The sequence below is a fragment of the Cricetulus griseus genome, chromosome 2 (genome assembly GCF_003668045.3).
Source record: "Cricetulus griseus strain 17A/GY chromosome 2, alternate assembly CriGri-PICRH-1.0, whole genome shotgun sequence".
Taxonomy (NCBI): Eukaryota; Metazoa; Chordata; class Mammalia; order Rodentia; family Cricetidae; genus Cricetulus; species Cricetulus griseus.
The window spans coordinates 319304116-319328447 of record NC_048595.1 but is presented as its reverse complement, the minus strand read 5'-3'; the positions used below and the strand labels follow the sequence as shown (position 1 = coordinate 319328447).

The following is a 24332-nucleotide window of genomic DNA, read 5'->3' as shown; positions in this document are numbered from 1 at the left end:
CGGGCTAGCGGCGGGGACGGCTTGGCCTGCGGGGACGCGGCGCGCCGCTGACATGGGGGAGTGACGCGCCTGCGCCCGCGCTTCCGTAGCGGCGGCGAGACATGAGGCGAGCCCGCAGCGCGGGCAGCGGCGGCTCCTGAGCCGGCATGGAGGAGAAGTACGGCGGGGACGCGCGGGCCGGGCCCGGCGGCGGCCTCGGACCTGTGGATGTGCCCAGTGCCCGGTAAGGAGAGACCCGCGGCGTTGCGGTGCCTCTGCGGTCCGTGGCTTGAGGTCCACGAGCGGGCGGGAGACTGGGCTCGGAGCGCACCGTGCGCCTGCTACTTTCCAGTCCCTGGAGAGGCGATCGTGGATGTCCCTCCCTGCCACGGTGACGCGGGGCTCCTGACCCTCTCCCACGCCTCCCCGAGGGGATATGCGGAAGGTGTCACCGCCTCTCTCGCGAAGAAACCAAAGTGCAAGCCGATGAACTTGGGTGTACAGCACAGCAAAAGTGCAGTCCTGTCGGCGAGTTTCCGTTGCCCTGTCTTTTTGGAAGAGGAGTGGAGGGCTTATTTTAATAATACGAATTGGGTGTTACCCCCTCCGCCCCAATTCATACGGTACAGAAATTCATGAAGTGAAAATTCTTTACCTTCCCTCTAGCCTAAAGGCTAGGACTGAGTAGGGTGCAGTGGTACTTGGCAGTTGTGTCCTTCCTGGCCTGTCCCAAGTTCTGAGGTAGTGTTACAGATACATGAACTACATATAGCCCGGCAATTTCGTTCAAACTGGTATTTATTACCTTCATTTTTAACGAGATTCAGTTTTTCTAATTAGTATTATTCTGAGATTTAGTGATTGTTTTAATCAATGTTCTTAGAACATAGTCAGAGCGTTACCACCTAACTTTTGTTTGTGAAAACAACACATATGCTGAATAGAATTTAAACCAACTGCGCGGTTTGTAGCATACATTTGACTTTCTATCTATTTTGAGCAATTCATTTATAGCATGTCACGTGTTAATCAGTGACCCATAAGAGCTAAATACAGACAAGGCTACTGGTATGGATTGGTGATAGAGAGGGAAATACCAGAAGGGACAAGACTAGGTCAATTCACAAAATCGAACTGTAGAGACAGACTAAAGTATCAGATCATTGTTAAATTTCCTGTTGATAACTGCTGGTTTCATAGCAGAGTTGCCATATACTTATGAAGTACAGATGTTTAAGGGTAAAGTGTGATGTACTTCATTTACTCTCAAATAGTCCAAGGGGTGGGTGGGTGCGTATGTACGTACGTGTATATGCGTGTGTGATTGACAGAGTATGAGTAAGTTTAAAAGCGGTTTTGCCTATGAGCCTACTGTCTTAGACAAATACGGTAAGTGTCCTTTGCCCAGCTACCTGTAGTATTATTTGCTTGGCAAACTTGCACTTCTTTTGTAGTCTATTGCAGAATCTAAATTTTGACTCTGGACTGGCTGAATTTTCGGGTTGTCAGAGTTTTCTGTGTGTTCAAGTACTGGTTATTAACTGCAACACAAATTGTCAGATCCTTTCATTGTGGCTATTTTTATGCCTGGGTTCACAAATGTTTTAAATAAAGGTTTCTGTTTTAACTTCATTACATCTTTGGTGGTCAGGACAGCTGGGGTTCATTGAGCACCTCCTACGTCCCTTTAATCTTTACAACAGCCCTACAGACTAAGTAGTGGTGTCCTTGTTTGGTAGGTAGGAAATTGAGGTGCCTGAGGTCACACAACTAAATGACCTGGGAGCTTGAATTGTTTGAGAACTCATTGCTTGCCTTCTGGTTCACCTATAGATACTTGACTATGTGTTCAGTGAAATATTATCATGTTGTTATTAATCATATTTCTTTTTGAGATGAGAGATCATGAAATGCCAGGGATTCAAATTCAGGCCCTCATGTTTTCACAGCAAGTGCTCTTACCCAATTAACCTTCTTCCCAGCTCTCTTATTTTTATTTTTTTGTTTGTTAGTTTGTTGAATTTTTTGAGACAGAATTTCACTGTATATCCTTGGCTGTCCTGGAGCTAGCTCTGTAGACCAGGCTGGCCTCAAACTTAACAGAGATCCTTCTGCCTCTGCCTCCAAAGTGCTAGGATTAAAGACATGCACCACCACTGCTAGCTTATTTTAATTTTTAGTTTTTATATATACAAATGTTTGCTAGATATATCTCCATAGCCCTTTATGCCCTCCTCTTTTTTATATCCAGAGAACTGAGAGGCATCCATGAACAAAGTTCAAGAAGTAGCTATAAACCCATATCCAAATTTTAATAATTGCAAGTTTATAGAGGACTGAAGAAACCACATAGAAGTGGTTATGTCTAACCACATAGAAGACCAGTTGGTTTTGTTTGTTTTGTTTTGAGATGACTTAACAACAAATGATGGTTTCTAAGTTGGGAGCTGGACAATGGACTGAATGCCCCTGCATTGCCCTGAGTGGCCTTTACAAGACACTATCCCTTCTCCCATCCCCATCTTCACAGTCTAGTCACTTCCCTCCATAACATGAAGTGCAGTGTTTTGTATGTGGTTACTTAGTCTTAACTGGATTTTCAGAGATGTCTAGCAGGAAGATGTGTTAACTGAAACTTTAAAAGTCAAAGAATGCAGGAACCAGCAGGATAGCTCAGCAGATATAGGACCTTGCTGCCAAGGCTGATGACCTGAGTTTAACTCCCTGGACCCTGTAAGTGGACTTTTCTTTGCTGCCTGCTAACAGGGAAATTCAATAATATGCTTATTATTAGCTAACTCTTACATTTAAATTAAGCCATATTTCTTATCAATGCTTTGCCATGTGGCTTAGAATCTTCTCAATACAGCATGCCCATCTTGCTTCTCTCTGCATCTGCTCCACAGCTCTGCCCTTCTTCCTGCCAGTGTCCTCAGTTTGGCTCTGCAGCCTAACTTTATCCTCTTCAGCTAGTGGCCATTCAGTTTGTTTATTAAACCAATCACAACGACGTATATTCACAGTATAAAGGAATATTCCACACAGAACCAACTCCCACAAATTCTCTGACCTCCATATGATTGTGCATGTGTACATGCACACACATAAATAATAATAGAAAAATAAATATATGTAACATTTTTTAAAGTCAATATGATTAAAATGAGATGATTTTCCTAATTTGATAATTAATGCAGAAATATCTTGAGTATATTATGTGGAAGAGTCCAGTGTCAGAATATGTATGATTGCAAATGTGGATAAAATAATATTTGTTTACACACAAAGAAATAAAAAGAAAAAGGTTTGTAAAGCTTTAAATTGGTTACTGGTGAGGAGAAAGTTAGAAATGATTTATAACCTTTCCAATAATAGCGATTCAGGAATTAACATTGTTACCTCTGGGGTGCTGTGCATATATGTGTATCTGAAAATAAAGTTTATTTAATAATATATTATCAATGAGCATTTCACATGAATTGATCCATATCATTCAAGTACCAATTTTTGAAGTTTTTAGTATTTATACAGAAATCATTTATGAATTTATCTATACTCTTTGTAAAATAAGTGTGTTTAAATATAATTTCCCTTTTCCTTGACTTGAGTCATAAGTAATCTATTGCTAACATAAACTAAACCACCAGATTGAACTAAAACATAATAGGATCTTCAAGACCTCCTTTCCAGTACTCACATTGTATTTTGCACATGCCACTATGTCCCCTGACTTAGCCTTCCCTTCCCCTTCCCTACTTAATTCCTGTATTATCTTCAGCACACATGCATCTCAAACTCTGCAGAGATACCTTTCAGTTCTCTAGAGGTGCTTGCTCCAGCTAACAACCAAGACACTAAACCAGGCTCTAAACCCTGCCCTCAAGGAGCTCCAGGTCTCCAGGAGAGAATAGGGAAACAGGGTTCTAAAAGATGTTGAACCTCCCACAATTAGGTAATCACTCTACCACTGAGCTACATCCCCAGCCTCTTATTTATTTATTTGTTCTTTTTTTTAAAGATCAGGTCTCACTGAGTTGCCCTTGCTGATCTTAAACACACTTTGTTCTCAGGGAGATTTCTGTGAGTTCAAGGGCAACTTGGTCTATAAGTGAGTTCCAGGCTAGCCAGGGCTACGTAGTGAAACCCTGGCAGGGCGGGGAAGATCGTTCCTTCTTCCCAGCTTCCCAAGCCAACTTCGATTACCGGAACGACATTAATACACATTGAAATAAACTAAGAATATATGTACCAGAATGTAAACAGTAGTTGGCCTCTGGATGGTGAGTTGTTTGGGGAAGGTTTTTATTATTGTTTTATGTGTGTTCGTGTGTATTTCCGTTTTTTTTTTTTTTTTCAAAAATCTCCTATACTTGTATATTAAGAAAAAAACAAGATTACAGCAATCCTAATCATTTCAATTATATTAAAAATTGTTTCTGTTTTTATTTTTCAGATTAACAAAATACATTGTGTTATTGTGTTTAACCAAATGTTTGAAGGCTGTGGGACTTTTTGAGTCATATGATCTCTTAAAAGCTGTTCACATTGTTCAGTTCATTTTTATATTAAAACTGGGGTAAGTATGGAGAGAGCCTTAATGTTTCTTATGTCTCTGAAGATCCTGTTTTGACTAGCTTTAAGAAATCTTACCTACATGTCCTATGGAGTTTATTCCTTCTGACACTATTTGATAAATTTTTTCTTTTAAGTAGAAGCTTACATAAGGGTAGAAGTGCAGAGACCCATCAAAAAATTGTTATTTTAGCTGAGTATAGCAGCATATAATCCTAGCACTGGGGAAATTGAGTCAAGAGGATCATGAATTGGAGGCCAGTGCCAGTTACACAGTGAAACTCTGTCTCAAAAATAAAATAAAGTAAAATGAGATGGTTGAACTCATATGACTTGCCAAACATAGGTTTTTAGTTTAGTTTGTATTGCTAAGATTTTTGCAAAGCTCTTTTAATGCCTAGCTTAATAAACAACTTTGGTCCGTATCTATGTTAGCAATCAGTCTTTTGTGATATACAGTTTAATCTCGTGGAGGGGGGCTCTTCTTCCACCCATGAGAACAAGTATAAAAAAATGGAGATGTCATATTTTTATAAAAATAATTTTGACAATTTGGAGAGATGTCTCAGTGGTTAAGAGCAATTACTGCTCTTGCAGAGGACCTAAATTAAGTTCCCAGCATCTACTCATGTGGTTCACAACTGCCTATAATGCCAGCTCCAGACTTGACACTCTCTGGCCTTTGTGGGCACCAGTACACACACATATGCAGACAAACACATACACATAACTGAAAATAAGGTAGCTCTTTTAAAAAATAGATTTGACTTTGTACTTCCCTATCCCAGTGATGTAGTTCAGTCTTGAAGCAGTCATAAAAATGGTACCTGAGCTTGTCTTGTTCCATGTTTGCAAGTTAAATCATGCTGTGCTGTGTTCCCTACATAACCTAGCAGAGTACAGGGTCCTAGTGTTCTGTAAACTGTATATAGTTTGTGTGCAGTGTTCTCCTTAGAGATTTTTGGACCTTGAGATTAATAGTAATCCCCCTATGTGTTAATAAAAGTCTTATCAGGATGCTTGAGGGTGTAATTTGTCAATTTAGGAAAAAAATTCTTGACTAGAAGAGTTAAGCATTTTTGTGTAAATAGTGAAAAGATGGAGGAATGTTACTGTTACATTGGTTCAAGATTTATTACTACTGGATGTAAAAGATGTGTTACTTTCTGTGCTGTTTTAAGGTATTGAAAATATTAAAAGCTAAGCAGAATGGCTCATGCCAATAATTCTACCACTTAGAAGACCCAGGCTAGAGAATAGAAAGTTCAAGATCAGCCTAGACTGCATCATAAGATCCTGACTCTAAAACAGTCTTGACACTCATTATTACTGCTGAGTTCCGAAGACAGTTACCAGGAAAGCTCCTGGGTTTTGCCACAAAAGCCTCATCAGTTTAAAGGCAGTTTCTACTACACTTTTGTTGTTTTATCTCTTGAGGCAAGATCTCTGTGTAGCCCTGGTTGACCTTGAACTCCCTCTGTAGACCAGGCTGGCCTTGAACTCACAGAGATCCACCTGCTTCTGCCTCCCAAGTGCTGGGATTAAAGATGTGCACACCCAGCCTAGAGCAGAGTTTCTTTAAATACCATAGTCATGAAAAATTTGTCAACCAAAACTTAATTCAAAATCAAATGCGTAATGAATCTGAGATGTTTCTGTAGCACAACTTAGCTGCAGTCTTGGTTCTGCACACAGTATGAACACTTTGCACTGTGTATGTCATCTTGCTGTACCATTGCAAAGAATACTTCTGAATCACCTTGATTCACATTTGAGACTCTTACATTTTGAATTAGTGTTTTAACATAATATGCAAAATTTTCTACTCTTAGAAGCATAATGGTTTAATTACAGAAAGCTAAGATTTAATATTTTCCTAATGTTCTTCAACATATTTGGATCAAATTAGTATATCTAAGGATTGTAAACACATCCATCTCATTAGTATGCAAACTTGCTTTCACCTCTAATAGTAAACTATGTACACCAAAGAATTTTAAGATACAGTTTAAAAATAAATTTTTTATGATCTATTAGCAGTAAATGTTTGATTTGTGTGTATACCTTACATACCTATATATCACAATAGCATAAAATATGTCCAGTAGAAAAGCGTCACAGGTAGAAAGTTTAAAATTTTTAATGTCAAAAATATTTAATGTTAATATATTATTCTTGTGATGTTTACAGGACTGCATTTTTTATGGTTTTGTTTCAAAAACCATTTTCTTCTGGGAAAACTATTACAAAACATCAGGTGAGATGTCGACAGAATCATTTATTCCTAACAGCTTCCCTTTTAATAGTCCAGAATAAAGTGCCATTTTTAACTGTCTAGACTTAAGCTTCCTGTTTTGTTTTTATTGTTGCTTTTTGTTTGTTTGGAGACAGGATCTCCTGTAGCCCATTCTGGCCTCAAACTTGTTATGTGACCAATGATGACCTTGCACTCCTGATCATCTTGCCTCTACTTCCCCAAGTGCTGCTGTTGCAGGCTTACACCACCATTCTCAGTTTATATAGAGCTGATGCTGGAACTCATGCATGCTGGGCAAGCATTCTACCAACCAGTCCTAGAGTTAACTCACTCCTGACTTGTCTTTTCAAAACTGAGACTCTTAACAGTGAACTATAAAATCTCAGTGTAATGGAATATTTTCAGATGTAGAAGAGGGTAACAGATTTTAGAGGGGTGTCTTTAACACATTCTCCTTATTCAGAAAGATACACAAATCTGGCATGGAGTCATGCCCAAGAGCCTAGAGTGTCACTGGGAGTGTTCAGGAGTTGGAAGTGAGACCCTCTAATATCAGCCATATTTATGTCCTGTACTAGTAATACTTAACATGATCTATTTTGCCTTAATTTTTCTCACTTATAAAGTGGAGATAATATAATAATATTCTATGTGTATTTGTGAGGAATAAATTATTTTATATGTAAGGTTTTTTTTTTTTAATTGTACCTTACATTGTAGTTCTCTTCAGATGGCTTCATGACAGAACAGTTCCTCATACTGCTTTGTCTCACGTAAAATGCCTCGCTGGGAGTAGTTATACACTACTGCATTTCTCTTTTCATGACACAGTTAGGGTCTTCTAACATATTATCTGCATGGTAAATTGAAGTACTTCTATTTTAGAGATCAAGACATTTTTAAAATACAATTCATCTTATTAACTCCATCTAAGTGTCTTTCTCCATTTTCAAATAACTAGCATAAAAATTACTCATGGAAAGCCAAACATGGTCAATCATACATGTATGTACTCATGTCCACCCATGGAATCAGAAACAGGAAGATCAGTATGAGTTCAAGGCCAGCCTTATTCCTAGAAAACTAGTGTAAAAAATAGAAAATTGTTTTGAGACAGGGTCTCACTGTGTTAGGCCTGAGCAACCTGGAATTCACTGTGTAAACCAGGTTGGCCTGAAATCAGAAATCTGCTGCCTGTCTCCTGGGTTCAGCAATCAGAAGCATATGCTACCTTCCTATAGGTTTTATTTAAGCATGGAATACTTACTAGCAAATGGATATGACTCAAGTTTTTATTTTTTGTTTCTGTTTATAGTGGATCAAAATATTTAAACATGCAGTTGCTGGATGCATCATATCACTTTTGTGGTTTTTTGGCCTTACTCTTTGTGGACCACTAAGGTAAACAAAAATATGTATTTTCAATATTTATTTACACTTCTTCATTTAAATACTAATTTTCTGTAATTTTTAGTATTTGTATGTGCACATATGTGGAGGTCAGAGAACTGGTAATCACTCCACCATGTGGGTCTTGGGGATCAGGCTTGGCAGCAAATACCTTTATTCACAGAACCATCTCCCTGGTCCTTATTCCATATTTTATATCAAAGATTTACTTGTACAACTCTTTCTGTCACTTCTACAGCATTGAATTGAACATTTCAACATAGAAGAACCAGTTTAATCTGTAGAGTAGTTCTTAGGTAAATACCATTAATATATTTGTTAATGATCTATCATAGATATTTTATTTGTTAGAATCAAAACAATTTTAGATGGAGAAGCTAAAACATCTGAAATGGGAAATGAAATAAAGCAATAAAAATGAGACAGAGGATCAGATACCCTGAAATGGGAGTTCCAAGTGGTTGTGTGCTCTTAGGTGGGTGCTCGAACCTAGGTCCTCTATAAGAGTAGTGAGCTCACTTAGCCACTGAGACATCTTTCTAGCCTAACACAAATACATTTTAACAATAATAATTCATTTCTTGATCTGGGAAGCCTTTCTTCTTCCTTGGGCCTAGTAGCACACACCTATAATCCCAGCATTCAGGAGGCAGAGGCAGGTGGATCTCTGAGTTTGAGACCAGCCTGGTCTACATAGTGAGTTCCAGGGCAGCAAGAGCTACACAGATGTTGAGTCCACCCTTGACCAGCAAGAACGACGCAACAACGAGGAATCTTCTCACAGTTCATTCGGGAACCTTGATTTATCAGGAAGTGGCCCCGAACCCAGGAAGGCGGGGCTTGATATAGCCTACAACTACCAATCACCTAACCCCAAGTGGCGCACCAGGATAGGTTGTCTCCAAGCAGAATTAAAAGGATACGTGGCCTTTACCAAATTAGGAGTTGTTTACTACAGAGAGCGCTTGCCCTCGGGCTGGCAGAAGGCGGAAACCGGAAACCGGCGCCATCTTTTAGGCGCGGTACTCTGCAGCTCCCAACAGTCACAGAGAAACCCTGTCTCAAAAAGCCCAAAATAATAATGATGAAGAGAGTGATAAAGAAAGATTTCTCTAGCCTCCGTGTGCACACATGCACACTCCCGTCATATACATACACTCAAGGAAACCTGGGCCAGCAGGATGACTGAGAGGAAATGCATGTTCTGGGCTGGCCCAACATCCTGAGGTTGGTGTCCAGATCCAGTGGTAGGAGGAGAAAACTGATTCATCCTGAAAGTGAACTCTGTCCTGTCTCCCTATCCCCCTCCCCATCCCCCTCCCCATCCCCATCCCCTCAAATTGTGATAAGTAACATTTTTTAACAAAAAGATGATATATTTTCAAAATATGTTATTTTTTTAAATGACGTAACTCTAAGGTTGAAGATTATTATGGTTAGGTATTTCATGGCCTCATTCTTTCTAAGGCAATTAATACCAAAATATTTTCCAAGGGAATTGTCCATATTTCTTTTTCTCCTATTTTGTGAAGCAAGGGATTTTCTTTTACTCTGAATTCATGCTTCCTAAAGGTCAGATACACTCCTGAGTGGTGTTTTGTTTTTGTAGGACTTTGCTGCTGTTTGAACACAGTGATATTGTCGTTATCTCACTGCTCAGTGTTTTATTCACTAGTTCTGGAGGAGGACCAGCAAAGGTAGGTTTGCCATCGGTGTTACTTAGGTATTGCAAGTACAGGTGTTAAACATTGTTCATAGCAAAACCAAGTAATATCTTTTGTCATTTATAATAATGAAGAGACTTAATGCTAGCTTAACATTTTTCTTGATATGATTATAGTTTCTTAGGATGTTGTAAAAATAGTACTAAGATGTACTTTCTAATCAGTTTTTCCCAAAGGAAATTTAGAGGTTGATATTATAACTCATACAATAATCCTTTATTCAGGTCTTAGCAATGTTACACGTGTGTTTGTAGACTGTAAGAATCTCAACGACCAAGGTGGAGAACTGACACATCACCAGCAAAGATCTCCTTAGTGTGGAGTCCATAGCCCTCTCTGCCTTATTCTTAAGTTCATAGGAAAAGCCTGTGAGTTTGCCCTATTTCGTCAGCTGAACAATTACCCAATGCTTTACCATCTCATTCGACAGCACTTGCATTCCCCTCCCCTACCACACACAACATATAAGTATAATTTTTAACAGATAGGAGAGATAGTGAGACTGTCAGAAAGAAAAGACAGAAGAGAAGGGGGTGTTAAGGGAAAGGAAAATTTTAATTGTGTAGATGTTTTGTGTATATTGCCTTTGGTCATAATTCCCACCACACTAAGAATTTATCGAGTGTAATGATAATCATATAATGAATAGACTAATATCTTGTTTTCATTTGGAATTTTTATTTACTGGAAGTATTATAGTTTCATTACTAAATACACATGATACTCTTATGTAAATGTATAAAATAGTACATGTAAGTATAAATATTACATAAAATACTTGTAAGTCTACAGATAACAAATTATAGTGAGAATATGAAGTTTTTGTATCTAACATTCTGAAACATTTATATAAACCAGGCTTATACATTTTCTCTATAACTTCCTTTTATCCAAATTCTTTCCCTGCAATGACAACATAAACTTTATAAAGTTTATCAGGAAGCTGGGTGGTTGTGGCACATGGGTTTAATCCCAGCACTCAGGAGGCAAAGGCAAGCGAATCTCTGAATTGGAGAACAGTCGTAGCTACACAGAGAAACCCTGTCTCAAAAAAACAAAAAGGAAAAAGAAAAGTTTATCAGGGCACTGGAAATATGGCTGAGTGGGTGAAAGCGCTTGCTGTGAAAGCAAGGACCTGAGTTCAGGTCCCCAGTACCCATGTAAAAATTGGGCCTGGCTATGTATTCCTGTAACCCCAATGTTGTATGGTAGAGACAGGTAGGTCCTGGGCCCACCTAGTCAAAGCAACCAACCTCAAGTTCATTGACAAACCCTATCTAAGAAAGAAAATGGGTAGAGGGTGAAAGATTGCTTGGTGGTTAAGAGGACTGGAGTTTGGTTTCCAGCAACCCCTCTGAGTGGCTGACAACTGCTTGTAATTCCAACTCCTGGGATCTGACACCCTTTTTTGGTCTCTGAAGACACCTGTGTTCATGTGTACAATTCACAAATACACACACTTACGTACATAGACACACACACACACACACACACACACACACACACACACACACACGAGATAGAAATTACAGCTGTCTTCATCTGGCTTCCTCATGCTTGCACATAGCACACACATCCACCGTACACATCTTCAACACACACAGTTCACTATCTTAGGATTGACTTAATTTTCTCAGTATGGCTTCATGGACCTTTTTCCCTAGAGGAACACTAGCTAGACTGGAAACGTACGTCTGTAAACCTTAATAGTTTGTATATATTGATACATCTAGTCACATTTAGGAGATAACATTGCTAGCATTGTGCTTTTAAAATACTCTGCAGAATTTATTTCTGTTGCTTACTATTTGCTATGCTACAAACTTAAAGATGATAATGTCAAATATTATTTTTCACTCAATGTTGATATATTTTTAACCTTCTTCTGAAGACATGCTTGGTGGTACATACCTGCCTCCTAGCACTCAGTTGGCTGAGACAGGAGGATTGTGAGAACAAGGCCAGCCTGGTTTGCATAGCAAGAGCCTGTGTCAAAAAAATAAAAGGGACAGAAACCTTTTCCTCTAGCATTTGTGTGGTTATGCTAAGAATGAACCTTTAAAAAAAAAAAAAAAAAAAAAACAGAATTTTGTATATTTCTTCTCTTTCAGACAAGGGGGGCTGCGTTTTTCATTATTGCTGTGATCTGCTTACTGCTTTTCGACAATGATGATCTCATGGCTAAGATGGCTGAGCACCGTATCCTTTTACATTAGACTGGAGTTATCTAAAGTCTGAGAGAAAAATGGAAGCTGGCAGAATGGGAAAATAAGGAAGGAAATTGAACTCAATGTTGACATCATTAATCACCATTCAAATAAACATTAAAATCATTCCAAGTTGAATATTTTAGAATATCTTCAGTATTTTTCTGCAGTGTTCATATTTTAGAATGCCATGGTGCTAGAAAACAATGAGGCATTTAAATTCCTTTGCCCTAGTTTCATGGTCTTGCCCAGAATTACTCTTGCCAGTTCGGTCTATACTCTTGAAACCAGCTTTCTAGTCAAGTATGTCTACCCACTACTCTGTGACCTGCCTTATTCTTTTCCAGCCATACACCTTTATATACTTTACTTTGTAGTACTCAAAGAGCCAGTTTTCCTCTGAGTACTGATACTCGGGACCCTGAGGTTTATTAGTAAAATAATAGCCATTTACTTTGTTACACTGAGATGGAGGCAGAAAAAGCTCTAGATTGCTTCTGATCCATCTACTCCCGACAAACCTTCCTGTCTGCTGCTCACTTTGCTGGGCCATATGTGGTCAGCAATATAAAAAAGACAAGTTGAAGACTGATTTTACAAACTGACCTGAGTTTACAACCTTAAGGTCTATTTCCATCAGGCAGGAGTAGACCAAAAACATGTCTTGACTATCCATGCATCTTTTGGAGGTTAAGAACCAAAATGTAGTCACTATCTCAGTACAGTCATAGTTGGAGACACAGAAACCATCACTTAGGAGTCAGGGCATGAGTTCAGGAGTATCTTTGGCTCAGAAGTCAAAAGGGGAGAAAAGTAAGAAAAATGAGAACCACAGGCCATTCCAATTTGTAAACTTTTTTTTTTTTTTTTAAGAATTAAACTGAATTGTTTTCAAAAGTGCCATGTAACAAAGGGTAGTCCAATTGGCATGTGCAGACTTAGTTAACGTTGAACAGAACGTTGGCTTTGGGAGCTGAGCTTTAAGAGTATTTTCCTTTACTGCTGTTTGTTTAGCTGAAGGCCATCATGACAGCGCTCTAACTCACATGCTTTATACAGCTATTGCCTTCCTAGGGGTGGCAGATCACAAGGTACAATCTTCTCTGTGTTGGAAATAGGATTGAAAGGTCATGGCAGCTGTAACTTGGGGTGGGGGCCTCGTGGAGCCCAGGCTGTCCTAGAACTTGACATGTAGCCAAGGATGAACTCTTGACCTCCTACCTCTACCTCTAAGCATATGCCACCACAGAAATTATAATTTTAAATTTCTTTTATACCTAACACATATCTTCACTCTTAGCACTGAGGAGGCTGAGATAAGAGGATCTCCAATTTAATGCCAGCCTGGGCTACATCATTAATACTGTCCAAAAAATATACTTAAACTAATTGATCTCAGGACTGGAGAGATGGTCTCAAACTTTTATAAATAAATATATGAGTCTTTAAGGGTTTTTGATATGATAGTATATATGTTTTAATGAGACTTTTCTCATTTCGCTTACAGGGTGGAGTGCTCTTGCTGGCGCTGGCTTTATGTTGTAAAGTTGGTTTTCACACAGCTTCCAGAAAGCTCTCTGTAGATGTCGGTGGGCCAAAACGCCTTCAGGCCTTATCCCAGCTTGTTTCTGTATTTCTCCTTTGCCCGTGGGTGATTGTTCTTTCTGTGACAACGCAGGTAAGAGCGAGGGTTGTTTAACAAGTAAAGTGAGGGACTGTTGAAATTTCAGTTCGGCATTTTTTAATTTGAGACTGAGAGTTGGTTTTTCTTTTTCTTTTTTTTTTTTTTTATTTTGTTTTATTTCCTGTGCATTGGTGGTTTTGCCTGCATGTATGTCTGTATGAGGGTGTCAGATCCCCTGGAACTAGAGTTCCAGACAGTTGTGAGCTGTCATGTGAGTGCTGGGGATTGAATCTGGGTCCTCTGGAAGAGCAGCCAGTGCTCTTAACCTCTGAGCCATCCCTGGCCCCATTCCTTGCTTTTTCTTTAGTTGGTTTTGTTGCTGTTTATTATTTATAAAAATATAATTCAGGGCTGGAGAGATGGCTCAGAGGTTAAGAGCACTGGCTGCTCTTCCAGAGGTCCTGAGTTCAATTCCCAGCAACCACATGGTGGCTCACAACCGTCCGTTATGAGATCTGGTGCCCCTTTTTGGTGTGTAGATATACATGGAAGCAGAATGTTGTATACATAATAAATAAATAAATAAATAAATAAATAAAATCCCTTTTTAAAAAATATGTCAATACTATTATAAGCATTGTGTAAAATCTGAACTTTGTCCTCATAGAATGCTGATTGCGTATTGTGTTGTTTTTCATTTCTAGAGTAAAGTTGAGTCTTGGTTTTCTCTCATCGTGCCTTTCACCACAGTTATCTTTTTTGTCATGATCCTGGATTTCTATATGGATTCCATTTGTTCAGTCAAAATGGAAGTTTCCAAGTGTGCCCGCTATGGATCCTTTCCTATTTTTATTAGTGCGCTCCTTTTTGGAAATTTCTGGACACATCCAATAACAGATCAACTCCGGGCTGTGAACAGAGCAGCACACCAGGAGGGCACAGAGCATGTCTTGTCTGGAGGAGTGGTAGTGAGTGCCGTGTTCTTCATTTTGTGTAAGCATTTGCCCTTGCTTTTATTTTCATTAATCTACTTTATGGTTTCTGCTGCTTAAACCTTCAGTGAAGAAGTTGTTCAGTGCTTGCTTTTTAGTACTTATTGACAGTGGCCATGTTGATGGCTTAAGTGTTCAAAAATTGTATAATACTCTCTTTTATCTCTTTGTAGCTGCCAACATCCTATCATCTCCCTCTAAAAGAGGACAGAAAGGTACCCTTATTGGATATTCTCCTGAAGGAACACCACTCTATCACTTCATGGGGGATGCTTTTCAGCATAGCTCTCAGTCCATCCCAAGGTTTATTAAGGAATCACTAAAACAGATTCTCGAGGAGAGTGACTCTAGGCAGATCTTTTACTTCTTGTGCTTGAATCTGGTAAGATTTTTAAATATTAGTCATATATTTTTAAGCACAATGTTTTTATTTTGACGGGATATATAATTTTATTATTTCACTAGTTTCTGACAAAGATGGGTTAAAATTTACATTTGTCTCCAATTAGTAGCAAGGATCCTATTCAGACAAAGCAAACAATCTTTGCAATACTGTGGTAATACTGGTATAGTATACTGTTTTAAATCACTGCTATAGTAGCTTCACAGAGGTGGGGCTGCCACTTTAGTAGGATATCAGTGCACATCACTGATGCTGCTGTTTTAGAGCCTTGCCCACAGACATACAAAACAAACAGTACCTTCTAGTTTGTAAAGTGGGTATGTGGGATATCTTAGTTCCTTATGATCTTATGAAATACAGTTTCCAATAATTGGCAATTAGGTAAAGTTTTAAACATATCTTCAAAGACAGTTTGGGTAATTAAAGTTTAAATTCTTGTGATTAAAATTAATAATTCTCTGTTGTAATGTATTCTCAACATGTTCCTCCCATAATGTTTAAACCCTTTTAGCTTTTTACCTTTGTGGAGCTGTTCTATGGTGTATTAACCAATAGTCTAGGCCTGATCTCAGATGGATTCCATATGCTCTTTGACTGTTCAGCTTTGGTCATGGGACTCTTTGCTGCCCTGATGAGTCGATGGAAAGCAACCCGGATTTTCTCCTATGGGTAGGTATGCACTCAGTTTCTTTAGTACAGTGCAGATTCCATCTTCAGAAACAAAATTATATTACTTGCAATCCAAGTAATGTCAGGTCTTCACTTTTATTTCATTTGAAATTAATGAGGAATAGGAGCTACACATTTGATTAATATTGCATGGCAGTCAACTCAATATTCTTTCCAACACATCTATTTAGAAGCAAAGAGAAAAAAATGCCACCTAAATCATTTGTAGTTTTCAGTGTGTTTCTTTGAGGGCATGAAATATTCATGGCCATTCACATCTTTTTGTTAAAAAATATTTAAAATTTACCAGGTGGTAATGGCAAACGCTTTTGATCCCAGCACTGGAAGGCAGAGGCAGGCGGATCTCTCTGAGTTCGAGACCAGCCTAGTCTACAAGAGCTAGTTCCAGGACAGCCTCTAAAGCCACAGAGAAACCCTGTCTCCCGGGAAAAAAAAAATATTAAAAAATAAAGTATCTAAAAATTTGAAGTGGCTATATGAAAACATCCTCCCATTATGCCAATAATTCAACAAATGTCAAAACCTCCTGTGTGCAAGGTGTTACTGTAGTAAGACTTAATCTAGCTTGGTGGTAATGGCGCATGTTGTTACACAGAGAAACCCTGTCTCAGAAAAACCAAAAGGGGGCAGGGCCTGTTTAAATAAGTCCACCCCTTATTGATTGTTTATATTTTGGAATTCTTTGTGTGTGTTGGGTGTTGGGTGTTTGACTGTATGGGTGTGCACCATATGAGTGCCTAAGGCCCTTAGAGAGATGCTTTGTTGCTACAAAATTAGACAAGGCTTTTTTGTAAGAAATCTTTGTATATACAAGATTTCAATAAATATATGTTGGGAATGACTTTTGAACATAAATAATTTTTTAAATTTTGATAATTTTACATTACTATTTACTTAGTAGTGTGAAAACCTGGACTTGTTTCCTCACTTATTATAAGTTTATAATGTTTATATTTTTAAAGTACTTGTTTTTCTTTTCTAAAAAGTACTCTGTGTTTTTAGGTATGGCCGAATAGAAATTCTCTCTGGATTTATTAATGGACTTTTCCTGATAGTGATAGCTTTTTTTGTGTTTATGGAATCAGTGGCTAGATTGATTGATCCTCCGGAACTAGACACAAACATGTTGACAGTAAGTCTTTTTCTTTTCCTCTTTAAGCTCCTACTGGTCTTACAGAGCTCTTCCCTACCAAGGGCTGACTAGTCATAGCCACTGACCTAGGGCAGGTCTAACTTTGTTAAGTCAACATGACTTCCATTATGGTGCATTGTCTCCTTCATGCACTGTTTCACTTCCTGTGATTTTTGGTAACGCTTTACCATGGTGTATTAAATGAAAAGTTCCTTAAACAAATAAATATAAAGAATCTAAAAAGTTTTAAGTCATTTTTAAGCAGGCTGTGGTGATGCATGCCTTTAATCCCAGCACTTCAGAGATAGTCAAGAGGACTCTAGCTATTTTATTGCATTGTTATAATGGTTCTGTTTTATCACTGTTGTTAGTTTCTTACTGTGCCTGACTTACATTTTATCATGTATATGTACATGTAGAATAAAACAGTATATGTGGGTGGATTTGGTACCATCCAATGTGCACCATTAGGTATACGTTGAGGTCTTAAAACACATGCCCCAACAATAAACAGAGATTGCTGTGTTTGCATTATTCCTGCAGGCTTTTACAAATTAATCCTTTTCTCAAATTCCTTAGACTAATATTAGGTTATATTATAAAACATACAAGTTTCTTTATGACTTAATTTTTTTTTCTTTCAAGATTGCTTTTTTTTTTTTTTTTTTTTTTTTTTTTTTGGTTTTTCAAGACAGGGTTTCTCTGTGGCTTTGGAGGCTGTCCTGGAACTTACTCTTGTAGACCAGGCTGCTCTCGAACTCACAGAGATCCACCTGCCTCTGCCTCCCAAGTGCTGGGATTAAAGGTGTGCGCCACCAACACCCAGCTTCAAGGTTGTATTTTTAATTTGTACAGTGTTAAAAATAAAATCAGAAAAGAATAAAAATTGTACAAATTTTACCCGATAGATTATGTAGCTATTACAACCACTTTTAGTTCTTCCTATACCCGCCCTAACCTTATGCATGCTGTTTCTGTAGATGTCCCTCCTTCACTCTGCCCTTCTGTTTCCTTTAAGATGTTACTGGCATGTCCCTTCTGTTCAGTTCCTCGGGTTCTCACTCTCACTACCTCTGTTGGTTTACACATACTCCTTTTAGCAACATTGACTTGGGGTTGCTGTTTAGTCAGTTATTCTTCTACAACTAAGATGTGTTTTTAGACCTTTAGTTAGTGATAAAGGATTATCACTAACACTTTAATGCTGACACTTGAGTTTTTTAATTTTGTGAATGGGTGTTTTGCCCACATGTATGTCTGTGTACCATATAGCATACTTAGCTAGAGAGAGCATGGGATCCCCTAGAAATGAAGTTATAAATGGTTGTGAACCACCATGTATGTTCTGGGAATCAAACCTGGGTCTTCTGAAAGAACAGCCAGTGCTCTTAACTGTTGAACCATCTCTCCAGCCCTCTAGTACCTGACCCATAGTAGGAAAATGAACAGTTACCTCTCAATTCTCTAAAAGCAGTTTGAGAGATTTTTTTTTTTTTTTTTTTTTTTTTTTTTGTTACAGTTGTACAGTTGAACCAAGGATGTGCCTGTCTGTCTGTTTGGAGACAGGGTCTCACAATGTAGCCCTGGCTTACCTGGAATTCACAGAGAGCCACCTGCTTCTGCCTTCTGAGTACTGGGATTAAAGGTGTGCACCACCTTGCATTGCCAGAATTTGCCATTCTCTATCACTTTAGAGTGAATTCAAATTCGTGTGCCAGTTTTTTCTGGTATTTGAAGTCAAAATGATCCTTCCAAAATTTTTTACTTGGGGAATTTAGTGAAGTTTACTATGAAGTTTTAGACTGTAAATAGAAAAAGTATACAGCTATGTAATAACTTCTAAGTAGCAACTTTGTTTTCTAGGCTTCAAAATTAAAGCTTTTCTTTACTCCTTTTTGCTAGCCAGTCTCCATTGGAGGGCTGATAGTAAACCTTATTGGGATCTGTGCCTTTAGCCATGCCCACAGCCATGGCCATGGGACTTCTCAAGGACACTGCCACTCATCTGATCATGGCCATTCCCATCATACTCATGGACACGGTGATCATGGTCACAGCCACGGCTTCACAGGTGGAGGCATGAATGCCAACATGAGAGGTGAGTTCTTTGGAAGTCCTGTCTCCTGAATTGATGCTCTTACTTGTTTTTATTAAATATTGGCTTTCTGGTGTTACCGCACTAGAGGTGGTGGGACCTGGGAGAATGGAACCAGTAATGAGGCAGACGGAAGTCTCATGAAGTAGTCAACTTTATTTAAAGCATCAGACAGTTTATACACTGGAGGTTAAGAAAGGTCACATGAGTAAAGTCTCATGAGGTCATTCTGTATACAATCATTTGGACAAGCCACACATGGCAAAAACACAGGTTTTTCCATAGAGACATATGTAAAGGATAACTCTTTTAGAGTTAGTTGAATAAACACAAGCAATGATGCATAATCTGAAGTAAACTCACTCCTATCTGCTATACCTGGGAGGTGCACAAAAACACATTCCAAAAACAATTCCGTGTTTTGAAGAAACTGAGGTCATGAAACTTTCATCTTATTTTCTTGGAATTTTCTCACAAGTACCCAGAATTCTCCTCACATGACTTCATTCATGGATCATGTTCTGACATTCTGGTACAAATAATACTCAGGATTTTTTGTTGTTTTGTTTTCCAAGACAGGGTTTCTCTATGTAGCCTTGGCTGTCCTGGAACTTGCTCTGTTGACCAGGCTAGCCTGCTTCTCTCTCCCAAGTGCTGGAATAAGGAGTAAGCCACCAACGCCTGGTTTATTCAGGGTTTTTAAAAAGGAGAATACTAAGTATATAGCTCAGTGAAGAGTACTTGCCTAGCATGCCCAGAGCTCCCAACACTAAAGGAAGAGGGAAGCAGGAACTGTAAAATGCTACAATGTGGATAAACCTGGAGGACACGATACTCGGTGAACTGAGTTCATCACAGAAAGACAGTTTCTCATAATTCTCCTTACACATGATGGAACTCAGACTCAGCGTGGAATGGTAGCTGGAGAGAACCGTAAGGATGGAATTGATCGTTGGGCTTAAAGTTCCCATTAAAGAGTAGTCTGAAGACCCACAATCTATGAAACCTTGTACCTGTAGGCAACATTGATGTATTATGCCATAAAAGGTAGGCAGTGTTGACACCACAATAAAGTCATTTTAAAAAATGAAGGGACTAGAGATGTATCTCAGTTTTATAGCAGTTGCCTACCATACATGGCATGAGGTCATGAGCACCGTAAAAGCAACAAAAAAAGGAAATACACTTGTGCATAAATGTCCATGATTAAATAAATTGCTGTATTTATAACCTTTCATGACAAAACAAGAAATGTTTGTTGTACTATAAAAATAATTTAATTAACTGGGGGGTGGTGGCAGCATACGCCTTTAATCCCAGCACTCAGGAGGTAGAGGCAGGCGGATCTCTGTGAGTTCAAGGCCAGCCTGGTCTACAGAGAGTTCCAGAATAGCCAGGACACTTTAACACAGAAAAACTCTATCTCGAAAAACAAAAGGGGGGCGGGGATCGTATTGATCTCTTTTGGTATTGGATTGTTTATGCCAGTTAGTAATTTGAGTAATAAAGTAGCTTTGGAGCCTATTCTGTCACTTGCTCTGGAGACCAGGCTGGCCTTGAACTCACAGAGATCCGCCTGCCTCTGCCTCCGAGTGCTGGGATTAAAGGCGTGCGCCACCAATGCCGGGCATAAAATTAAAATTTAAAGAAGAAAAAAAAAGGCTCAGAGGTAGAGCTGTTGCCACCACATACAAGGCCCTGAGTGCAAGGAGAGAAAAAAAAAAAAAAAACTTGCTTCAAGCATGATTTTCAGAAAGCCTTCACAGCCAAAGAATACTATGTTAATACTTAGCACACTGTGTCACCATTGCCTGCATCCTTAAATATTCTGTACTCTAAATTCCATGACAATAACCATGTTTAGTTACTTTGAAGGACAGCTACTAGCAAGTTCCCTGGTACTGATAGGTATCAGCAATACTGCTAGAATGGGTAAAAGAGCTAAATTAGATGAACTTTCATTGCTTATGTCCTTAACATTTTATTTGTAGGTGTATTTCTCCATGTTTTGGCAGACACACTGGGCAGCATTGGTGTGATTGTTTCCACAGTTCTTATAGAGCAGTTTGGATGGTTTATTGCCGATCCCCTGTGTTCTCTTTTTATTGCTGTGTTAATATTTCTCAGTGTTATCCCACTGATTAAAGACGCCTGTCAAGTCTTACTTCTGAGACTACCACCTGAATATGAAAAAGAACTACATATTGCTTTAGAAAAGGTAATGTCCTCACTACTTTATCCTTTAAAAATAGCACTTAAAGTTGTATAAATTGTTCTAGCAAATAATAAGCAAGATAAATTAATATAATACAATTTAGCTTAAAGAAGATAAATACGGTAGATTAGGGTTTAGTGACTTAAGCCTGTAATTTCAGTTGCCCTGGAGAATAAGATGATAAAAAGGTTTTAGGGTCTTGCTATATACCTCTGGTTTACCTGGTACTCATTGTGTCACCTGGGATGGTCTCAAATTTGTAGCAGTTCTTCTCGGGTTCACCAGTGCTAGGATTACAGACATGTGCTCTATACCCAGCTTCTCCTACTTTTCATTTTTAAAAAGTTGTTTAAGTTTTCTCTCATTCTCAGTGAGTACTATATCATACTTCCTTAAAAAGTTTCTGTTGCTGACTTGTTTTTTGAGATGGGGTCTTGTTTAGCCCAGGCTGGACTTGAATTCCACATGTAGCTTTGGATGGCCTTAAATTTGATTTTCCTGACCCTGTTTTCCAAGTGCTAGGAGTGCAGGCATGTTCCTCCACACCTAATTTTTTTCCAGTATGAGGTATCAAACCCAAGACTTTGTACATGTTAGGCAAGCACTCTGTCAACTAACTATATCTTCAGTTCTAAAAAGTACTTTTATTTCAAAAAATAGCTCATAAGGAGTTGTCTTAATGGTTAAATGTTTACCACTCTAGTTGGCAGCATGAACCTGGAAGAGTGGAGCCTAAAAATGAGATGGACTAAAAGTCTCATGAAATAGCCAACTTTATTTAAAGCATCAGACAATTTATACTCTTAAGATTAAGAGTTACATGAGTAAAGTGTCCAATCACAAGAACAAGTCCTATGTGACAAAAACATGGTTTTTTGTAAAGGCACATAAGTAAACAACAGTAGCCAGTTGTAACGAATAATCTGATGTAAACTCACTCCTGTTCGCCAGATCTGGGAGGAACACAAAAGCATTCCAAGAACAGTGCTGTTTTTGAAGAAATTGAGCTGACAAGATTCTTGTCTTGTTTTCTTAAAGTTTGCCCGCAAACACTCAGAATTCCCCTCACACAATTCCTACAGTTAATAACACATATGCTCATTACAGAGAAATTTGAAGTACAACAAAATACAAAGAAGAAGAATCAAATGAAATTTTATAGCACACTATAAGTTGTTTTCACTACCTAAAAATACTTGGGCTAGAGAGATAGCTCATCGATTAAGAGCACTGGCTTATCTTTAAGAGGACCTGGGTTCAATTCCTAGCATCCACATGGCTGCTCCCAACAGTCTGTGTTACTCCAGTTTCAGAGGATCCTACACCCTCTTCTGGCCTCTAAACACCATGCATACACATGGTGTACAGACACATGCAGGCGGAAAACCCTTGAACATTAAAGAAAAACAAAAAATAAATACTTTAGAAATTAAAATAGCAGCTGGGCATTGGTAGTGCTCGCTTTTAATCCACAGAGCGAGTTCCAGGACAGGCTCCAAAGCAATACAGAGAAACCCTGTCTTGAAAAACCAAAAACAAAAAAAAAAAAAAAGGCAAAAAATGTTTGGTAAGCTTTCCCCACTTAATATCATATTGAAGAAACAGTTACACATCTTAATGGCAGTGCAATATGTCATTTATTTAGCTAGTTTTCTGTAGTTCACAATTTAGCCAACCCTCTATTATTGAAAACTGAGGCTATCTTTGAAATCTGTTATCTCTGTAACTGTGTGTGTGTGTGTGTGTGTGTGTGTGTGTGTGTGTGTGTGTGTGTACGCACGCGAGAATGTTATCAGTGTAAAAGAAGCTAATAGTTCAGTGATTACACTCAGGTAATGTTTAGAGTAGGCAAAATATGTTCTCTGTCTTGAACAGCTTATTACAAACTATCCTTTTTATTTCTCTGGCCTTCCCATAGTAATTCCTAGATCAAGTAATTGGTATATACTTTATAAAAATCATTATACCACCTCTCCACTTACTTCACAGATACAGAAAATTGAAGGATTAATATCATACCGAGACCCTCATTTTTGGCGCCACTCTGCCAATATTATAGCAGGAACAATTCATATACAGGTGACCTCTGATGTGCTGGAACAAAGAATTGTACAGCAGGTAATTTTTGTTTATGATAATTCATTCATAAGATTCTATGCACTATATGGCTTAGTAGTCATTCACTCTTTTAAAATATCAATCTTGCTGGACATGGTGGGGCTTGCCTTTAATCCCAGCAGTCAGAAACACAGAAGCAGGCAGAGCTCCAGAACTTGTGTGCCAGCCTGGGCTCCATCTCAAAACCCTGTCTCAAGACGAAAACTGTACTAACTACATTATTCTAAGTTCTTGAACTTTCTGAATTTTTTTAACAGGTTACTGGAATACTTAAAGATGCTGGTGTAAACAACTTAACAATCCAAGTGGAAAAGGAGGCATACTTTCAGCATATGTCTGGCCTGAGTACTGGATTTCATGATGTTCTGGCCATGACAAAGCAAATGGAATCCATGAAATACTGCAAAGATGGTACTTACATCATGTGAGACGTGTCCAGATGGCATGAACAGTGCAGGCTGTGTGACAGTGTTTATAATGTCAGGATGAAGGTTATAACCAGGATGAAGGTTGCAGACAGTTGTACAAAAACTCATAGAGCTCCCTACTATTGGATAATGGAGTCTTCTTAAAGGAAAACTGAAATGCAAAATGAAGCATTAATTATATAAGAAAACTATTTGTTACTCTGTTTGAATTATGTGTATAGGAATCTTAAATATAAATGAACTTGATGTAATTGTTTCACATCATCTTCAGAAATGGACATATAATGATGGATTCTGGTGAAGACCAAAATTTCTTCTGTGCATTTACTTTCTATCAGAAAGCATCTCCAATGTAAATATGTATTTACATGTTTATTACAAAGACCCAGATGAAGTTTTTAGTCGATTTTTTGCATATCTGAAGGACAAAATGGGAATAAAATTCTATATTTATGAATTTTCTGTATATAAAACTGGTTTCTAATT

The 24332-nt window shown here is 38.4% G+C and overlaps 1 protein-coding gene across 2 annotated transcripts; it reads left to right on the top strand.

Moving 5' to 3' along the window:
• Window positions 1–24303, top strand: Slc30a5 (solute carrier family 30 member 5). Of its 2 annotated transcripts, none has more exons than XM_035440534.1 (16): window positions 1–223; window positions 4433–4555; window positions 6742–6808; window positions 8124–8209; window positions 9828–9915; window positions 12054–12141; window positions 13164–13240; window positions 13657–13827; window positions 14478–14766; window positions 14939–15147; window positions 15680–15837; window positions 16861–16990; window positions 18893–19088; window positions 21101–21303; window positions 23290–23418; window positions 23676–24303. In XM_035440534.1, exons 1-16 carry the CDS (start codon window positions 147–149, stop codon window positions 23844–23846), a joined length of 2262 nt encoding a protein of 753 aa, XP_035296425.1. In that variant the 5' UTR covers window positions 1–146; the 3' UTR covers window positions 23847–24303. The 2 variants fall into 2 exon arrangements, with proteins under 2 accessions (XP_035296425.1, XP_027257389.1); XM_027401588.2 differs by having other exon boundaries at window positions 2–223; window positions 21077–21303.
• The last annotated feature ends 29 nt before the right edge of the window (window positions 24304–24332 follow it).

Bases quoted from the DNA above. Each gene is read 5' to 3' on its own strand.
- Slc30a5 (XM_027401588.2), top strand. From the start codon at position 147: ATGGAGGAGAAGTACGGCGGGGACGCGCGGGCCGGGCCCGGCGGCGGC. The intron at 224-4,432 runs GTAAGGAGAGAC...TTTATTTTTCAG, and splicing joins GTGGATGTGCCCAGTGCCCG to ATTAACAAAATACATTGTGT. The intron at 13,828-14,477 runs GTAAGAGCGAGG...TTTCATTTCTAG, and splicing joins TTCTTTCTGTGACAACGCAG to AGTAAAGTTGAGTCTTGGTT.